Genomic DNA, 7,768 nt, shown 5'->3' with positions numbered 1-7,768 from the left:
TTTGGGGTGTATGTATGTGTTGTAATTGTTTAGCATAACATTCCAAAATTGTGCAAAAATATATACTAAATGAAAAGAAAAAAAGAATGGACACGAGTGTCCATTATATTATACCCCACACCTCAATAGTAGTTCGCAATTTTTAATGATTAATTTTCCTTAAAAATTGGGCAGTAGAACAAAATGTGTATTATTTTGAGATTAAAAAAAGTTTAAGATAGGAGTGGATTTAGAAAATCTAATGGTCTTAGATTAAAAAAAAAGAAATAAAAAAAAACAGATCCACAAGCTTGGAATATAAATCTTAATAATTTTTTTATATTTTCGAAAGTTGTAGACATTTTTTTGAGAAATCTACGGACATAGATTTCTGAAAACGGTTCTCAGTGCGTACATTTCGATAAGTAAAATGTGATTCTAGTTATTGATGGTGTAGGACATGGAAAAAACAAAATTCTTAAAATAAACTCCCCCACATACCACTACTGAGTAAGGGCAATAGACAAACATACATATATATGTGATTTAAGTAAATCAATTCTCTCAATTAAGTAACAATATACACAAAAATAATCTAAGAAGTGACAAGATTGACTACTTCATATTTAATGGAAAATGCATACACACACATACACATTATATTCATGTAGTAGAAAATAAGGGCTTATAAAATATATTTATTTCTCAGCTAATTCTCAAAAAGGAAATATATATACATATATATTCATGTAATGTGTATGATGAGGAAACATTAATAACAATAATAGTTATAACACGTTTCATTATTTTTTTCGGTTGGCTTTGTAAACAATATTAACACAGGGATTTACTATACATACATACAGACATAATTATCTAAGCTAGTATTTCGTTTTGGCTCCTAATCAATTTGCCTTATATCGATTGAAAAATCAATGTTATGCATTTCGAAACATACATTTATTTAATAAATTTTTGGTCACCGACCAAAATATTCTATATTCCTCTATACCTTCAGATTAATTTCCCATAGTGTACATATAGACTTCTTTATCAGTTTTTTACATTATATTTCAAATGATTAATAATGTTACTAATTAACATATTTTATATAAATATGAAATATTATATATTATTTGTCAATAACATTTAAAGAAATAACCTTCTACTATATACCCACATACAGACACACCCATTATACACACTAAATCACTCAAAATGAGATAAATAAAATAAACAAATTATAAAAAAACTATATTATCACATATTCGACTTGTTTTATTAAATATTAAGAATATCGATGAAAAATATTTTTTAAGGGTCAACTATAATCATGGATTTCTTTTTAAATATTTATTTAGTGATTTTTTAAAATATTTTTAAGTATAAAACATATGCGTATTTTTTTACATATTTTTCAAGGATCAACAATATGCCTGGATTAAAAGAAAATTACACATTTTGATGAATTTCCCTCCATTATAAACAAAAAAAACCTGAATTACTATTTTCTGTACTCATACATAACTGTATTTTTGTATTTCTTCTTTGTTTATTTGTTGTTATCTTACACACATTTTATCACCTATACACACCTATATTACACACATAAAAATATGAGTATAAATATATATCGCATACATAACCTTAAATTAAATATAACGTTGATTCCTTACTATCACTATTCATATTTTCACTAACGCTTTCGAAACTTTGTAACAGATTAGCCGATGAACTTCGCTTAATGGTGTTCTCTTGCCGGGGATCACTGAAACGACCCGAGTTGGTAAAGGATTTACTTCGACAATGACGACGACGCATGCGTGAAATACCACCACTGCCACTACCACTCCCGCCGTTGTTTCCCCCCACAGCACTATAACTGCTCCCAGCCACGGAGGTGTATTTCGTTTTATTGACATTCGCCGTCCTAAAGGGATTATTGACACCACTGAAACAAGAAATGCTGCGTTCATCATCTTCGCTATCCTGTTCAAGACTCGTCATAATCAATTGTGTTGTTATAGCCTCGTTGGGGTCCGATGTATGACTATTTTGCGTATACATGGAAGAAGTCGAAGCGATATCCTGCGATTTATTACTACAGCTGCCATTGCTTTTCACTCGCGGCATATTGAAATGTATGCCAGTATCATAGGACGGATCTCTGGATATATCGGAGATACAGTTGCTGGTATTATTGCTGATAATCGAACGTTGATCATGGGCCAAAATGGAACCATAATTTTGTGAGTCACCATAGCACGACCAGTCGCTTAGAAATGATTCAGGTGAAGAGAATGTAGGACGCAATCGCTGCACCCGATAGCCTTTGCCATCGTTGTTCATAACAATCCATGTCTTTTTTAAATATGTGTGTTCGGTGCAGTTGACAGAACTTTTGGGTCGTGCTGTTGTAGCTGAAAAATTTAGGGAGGACAACAGCTTCAGTAATAGTTCGAAAATGTCTATTGACAAAAACTATTTATTACCTTCATTAATATTTTCGTTAATGGCGATGCCAGGGACTGGAGCCGATACCGGATGTAATACACCCAATGTACAGGATATATTTAAAGAATCATCACAAAAATCTCGGGCACTTTCTTCCACTTGGGGTGTGTTGGGAGAGCTGCAAATAACAATAAATAGTATCTCAAAGTGTAGATTTTTCAAATATTTTTTAAGGACCCTGGTTTTTCAAAATTTCTTCAATGACATTATTAATTGTGAATTTTTTAAAATATGTTTTTCAAGGACATTATTAATGTGAAAATATAAAATAATTTGTTCAGGTTCTCTCGGGACGGGATCATTAAAAATATTCCACGACTGTAATAGGCGTGGATTTAAAAACATTGTTCAAGGACTCTCCAAGGCGGAATTATTTAAAAATGCCTTTTTTTCAAGGAGTCTCAAAGTCGGAATTATTTACAAATATGTATTGCTTTTAACTCCCATTATTCTTGCTTATTTTTACTTCTTTTTCACTTCATGTTCCACTTCAATACTTACGAATCGGGTGTTGTTATGACAATATTCTCAATTACAGCTGTGGTCGGGAGGCATTGGCCCATCTGCCCCTTACAATTACACTGGCATGTAGCTTGCGCTGCCTCTGTCTCTGATGTTTGAGCCGAGCCTGCAATACCTGCAAACGAGATTCTTTATTTGATTTATAAAAATCGAAGATGAAGCAGTTAAGCATTATTTTGTCCTACCACAATTTTGTGTTGCCCTCGCCACCTGTTGCACCAAATCGGGAGTTGTTACAACGGCGGTGGCCGTTACAGAATTTCCGACGGCACCCTCCAATTCAACTAAAGCCTCTGGAGTGCTGCGTAAATTGTACATTTCCGAAGCTGCTGCCGATGTTGATGGCATATCACTGAAATTGTGTATGGGCACCGTGGAGGAGACTGTCGTGTTGCTATTGGCACGACTACAGCTGCGTTCTCCACGTCGACGATGGTGTTTACGCTGGCGTTGACGGTCACGGGATTCACGGGGTTCACGCATTTCATGATCCATGCCGATTTTTATGACCTCTTCATAATCGGGTGGGGCCTCATAGCTGGGAGGTTCATCGGGTATGATTTCCTCTTGGCGATCTGAGAAAGGGAAATACATTTGTTTAAATTGTGATTTAAAATCTGATATATGTACATACCCAAAAGTTCGCTTATAGTTTGCAAATGATTTTGTAATTCCCTTTGATGCCGTGCCCTTACACCCATCCTGTACAGAATCACCATCCAACCGGAGAGCACAGCAAAGATGCCCAAAGTTGAGATAACAAAAATACCAGTGGCTGTCTTCAAATCGGGATACTGTTCAATTTTGGGAAAATAATAGTTCGGCTTATGCGAATACCACCGACGATCGTTTTGCAGATGGGCCCAATCTTCTTCACAGGTATCGGGTTCATCGCTGCCATCGCCGCAATGATCGAAACCGTCGCAATGCAAACGTATCGAGATGCAGTGATTGTTGTTGCACAGGAATTCCGAACCGATGTAGCAATCTAAATTAAGATAGGGATCTGCATACAATGTAGTTGCACACACATACATACAAAATAGAGAGGGTATCGCCGAGACTACTTACTCAAATAGTTGAAGACACTGTAGACAATGGCCAATTTCGAGGACATACCAAAGACACCGCGCAAACGAATATAGTAACCGGTCAGCACGGGTACAACATGATTCTCCTTTGACATACCATTATTGGGCCATACCACATCCTCGATTTCGGGCGAATCGGATGTGGTACCCTGGCGAATGGTCAATTCGGATCTCGAAGCCATGCTATGGAATTCATCAACACGCAACGAGATGTGGGTCTTCATCATAATGTAATTATTGCTGGGCTTAATTATCCAAATACAATCGAACATGCGCACATCGGTGGCATTCTCAATCATATTCATCATGGTAATGGCACCACCAGGTCCAGACACCAAGCCGCCACAGTCTGCAAGAAAATGTAAATTAATTTTTCTTATTTCTTTTAAAATTCTTTTTGTTCCAGTCTTACCAGTATACGGCATCAGACGATCCTCCTTCAGCTGACTGGGCGTTACAAATGTAACTTCGGCCCGAAATCCCGAACTGGTTACACCGTTACCACGAAATTGCAATAACAACGATTTACCCGTACTGATGATGATCGGCGGACGAAAATGTTCACCCGTATACGAATCGACCATTTGACCATTCGAATCGAATATTTCCATGGTGGAGGTGAGACCCAATTGAAAATCGGTAAAATCCAAACGTACATGACAATTGTCCGAATCACATGTCAAAATATATTCCGTACCATAATCACGGGGATAATTCATAGGGAAATAGGGTGTTGAGATGATTTGTGGTATATTACTGTTCGGATTTGTCGATAGGTCGATTTGTCGCGGTATACCGCTAACGATTTTCACATTACCTGGAGGAAAGTGAGAAACGAGAAGGCGTGAATATTTTTTCCAAAAAAAAAATATTTTTATAAGATATTTTAAGGTTCTCCTAAGGCGTAGATTTTTATCCAAAAATTTTCCAAGGACTTTATAAGGATTTTTTCATTTTTTTAAGGATTTTTCAAGGGCATTGTGGGAGAGCATTTTTAATAAAATATCTTTTTTATTAAATACTTTCCAAGGACATCTTAGTGATGATTTTTTTATAAAACTTTTAGGCACAAAATTTAAAAAAAAAAATTTTTTTTTAAGTGCCTTCTCAGGTATGCATTTTTTATATACTACTCACGTTCGGAAAAGTATTGCAACGAAAAGACATGACTATTTGTTGCCCTATAGAAAAACTTCAACAAGAGTGTTCGCGTTTTACTGCGAATCACCTTGCCATCGCCGCAAAACTCTTGACCCGATATCGTATTGTCGTACGGTGGTTCCGAAAATTGTATATGTTCACAGGGACATAGGGAGGATTTGCCCACCGCTGAATTGGCGATACGTTCACAGGTCTTGGAGAAATTGGCAAAGGTGACGGTGATGCGTATAACACACTCAGCACAGGTGACCAGTTCCAGGTTGCATTGATACCAGAAATCCAAATTGGAACGAATCTTGGCGCCATTCAGCGTTGTGGTGGCAGCCACATTACTGGGCGAGGATGTCGATGATGCCGATGAGTAGAGGGTACTCTGGAAATATTCGAAAAAAAAACAAAAATTGCAAATCCTTTGTTGTTGTAAGCCAATTTATTTGTTTTTGGTTTTGAAATTTAATATCCTACACGATATGCAGAGGTGGTCACATTGCGTGCATGCAATTCACCACGTTCACCCAATTCCAGGAAATGTCGACGACCATTCCAGTGATTGCATATATCCAAATCCTTGTACGTGTTCGAAGGATATGCCGCCACAACCGACGATATCAGGCACACAACGATCAGCGTAATATTGAAATTCACGGCACGATTAACAACGGCAATAATATTGAAATTACTTAATCCCATTATGGATAACATATCCTTAACCGACGGGGGATATGTGTGGGTGTGTGTGTGAGAGAGTTGTTTTTTAATTTTTTAACGCTAAACTTAAAAATAAAGCCGAACTTTTAATTAACTTATGTAAGGTGCGTAGTAGACAAAGAACAAGAGAGAGCGCGAAGGATGGGTGGTGTAGAAAAAATAAAAACGTTTTTTTTTATTTTAAAATCTTCCAACCGTTTGCCTAATGCATGTTGTCCGCTGGTAAGTTACGTTTAGACTGCAGCCATTTCTAGGCGAAAATTTAATAAAGGCCATTCTTCATGATTTTGTTTTCAATGGAGGTTTGTTTTTTTGCTTAATTTTTCGTTACAACAAATAGTTTCACTGTTAAATATAGTTAACAACAAAAACAACAATTCTTGTATAAGGAAAACAACAAAGGCGATGAAACCATAGAAGTGATTTTTTCCCTCCTGGTTTCTTCTGAATGGGCCATGGACAGTGACGAAATGAAATTAATTTAAAAAAATCCAGATATTTTCCAAATCCTTGGAAAAATAATTAAACAAAATCACACAACTAATAATATTTATACGGAAAATTATATAAAAATCCGTTACTATTAGCAGAAGTTTACATTCAATGAAAACCTAAAATATAGAATTTGAACCAATCGGTTGGAAAGCGTACCCAAAATATCGAAAATATATATGCATGTACGGGACCTACCCTGAAATTTAAGTTAATACTGATAATTTTTGCTTTGAAAACGTGTCAAAACTTCCCATAATATTGAAATTTATGAGGTATCATAATGTGGGGCCTATCCCGAAACTTGGGTCAATACCGATAATTTTCGGTAAACAGATTTTTTATACAATGAGAATACAATAAAACCTGGCCAAACTCCATACAATCCCCAACAATTGGACCTATAGTCATAATTATTGTTGTAGGGAGATTTTCTACTTAGGTTAGGTTAGGGATGTGCGGTTATTAGTAACAACCGTCCACTCGGAGACTATGTCCATTGTGATCATCCTTTTTTACCTGTAAAGAAAGAAAAGAGAGAGTGGAAGAGCAAGGGGAAAAGATAAAACCTGTCAAATTTTTGACAAAGCCTAGGATCTGGTTTGGGTCTATTTTTGAGAAGAAGGCTATTATCAAATATCCACAACAACATTTATAGGACCTATAGTCACAGTAATCCTCTTCACTGGAGTCCCACTTTTTTGAAGTGAGAGATCTAGTGAGAGGGAACATAGTCACTAATATGACTATTCCCCCTAGTAGGACGATCGTCATATACAGCCAGTGTATTATCTCGGGTCTTTATCCCCAGCTCTTACCTATGGAGTTCTTACATGAGTAGATTGCCAGCAGTCCTTTCTTAGAGCGTTCCTCAACATTTCTATTCCACATTAGTTTGTGAGTTCCAAGGTATTTTGCTTCTTCTGAAAGGTTTAAAGTCACTCCTCCCAGTGATAACAGACGGAAACTAGGAATCTTACGTTTCCTGTGAAGAGCACCAATTCTGCCTTAGTGGAGTTTACACCAAGACCTTTGGCGTAAGCCCAGCTAGACAGGGTTGAAAGGGCACCCTCCAGGGACCCTGACTGCAAACCGTAGAACGCTGATAGGCACGAGGTTGCATGACACCCCAGCGTTAGGACACTTTAAAAAGTTAGTGACCCAGACCTTTTGAGACGGTTATATAGGTGCGCCATTCTCGCCTCGTCGGCCCAGGGATCATAGGCACTTGGTCATTTCCGAGACTCTCCTCCTAAGCCCGCTGATTGTCCGCGAATGTTTATTTGTTATCCACAGCTACC

The 7,768-nt window shown here is 36.9% G+C and overlaps 1 protein-coding gene across 1 annotated transcript; it reads right to left on the bottom strand.

Moving 5' to 3' along the window:
• Nucleotides 1–1,626: 1,626 nt before the first annotated feature.
• Nucleotides 1,627–5,957, bottom strand: LOC133324254 (uncharacterized). The gene is made up of 9 exons (XM_061533134.1): nt 5,733–5,957; nt 5,244–5,640; nt 4,519–4,923; nt 4,087–4,455; nt 3,650–4,003; nt 3,201–3,590; nt 3,068–3,144; nt 2,472–2,634; nt 1,627–2,399 (listed from the first exon to the last, which is right to left on the bottom strand). The coding sequence occupies exons 1-9, from the start codon at nt 5,955–5,957 to the stop codon at nt 1,627–1,629; spliced, it is 3,153 nt and encodes a 1,050-aa protein (XP_061389118.1).
• Between the last annotated feature and the right edge of the window lie 1,811 nt (nt 5,958–7,768).

Source organism: Musca vetustissima, unplaced genomic scaffold (genome assembly GCF_032173495.1).
Source record: "Musca vetustissima isolate MV318-11 ecotype Yass unplaced genomic scaffold, APGP_CSIRO_Mvet_v1 utg10063, whole genome shotgun sequence".
Classification (NCBI taxonomy): Eukaryota; Metazoa; Arthropoda; class Insecta; order Diptera; family Muscidae; genus Musca; species Musca vetustissima.
This window is presented reverse-complemented; position numbering and strand designations above follow the sequence as displayed.

Excerpts from the sequence above, each read along its gene's own strand:
- LOC133324254 (XM_061533134.1), bottom strand. The coding sequence starts at position 5,957 with ATGGGATTAAGTAATTTCAATATTATTGCCGTTGTTAATCGTGCCGTG. Across the intron at positions 4,456-4,518 it reads TCGTCTGATGCCGTATACTG|ACTGTGGCGGCTTGGTGTCT; the intron begins GTAAGACTGGAA and ends ATTTTCTTGCAG. Across the intron at positions 3,145-3,200 it reads GAGGGCAACACAAAATTGTG|AATCTCGTTTGCAGGTATTG; the intron begins GTAGGACAAAAT and ends AATCAAATAAAG.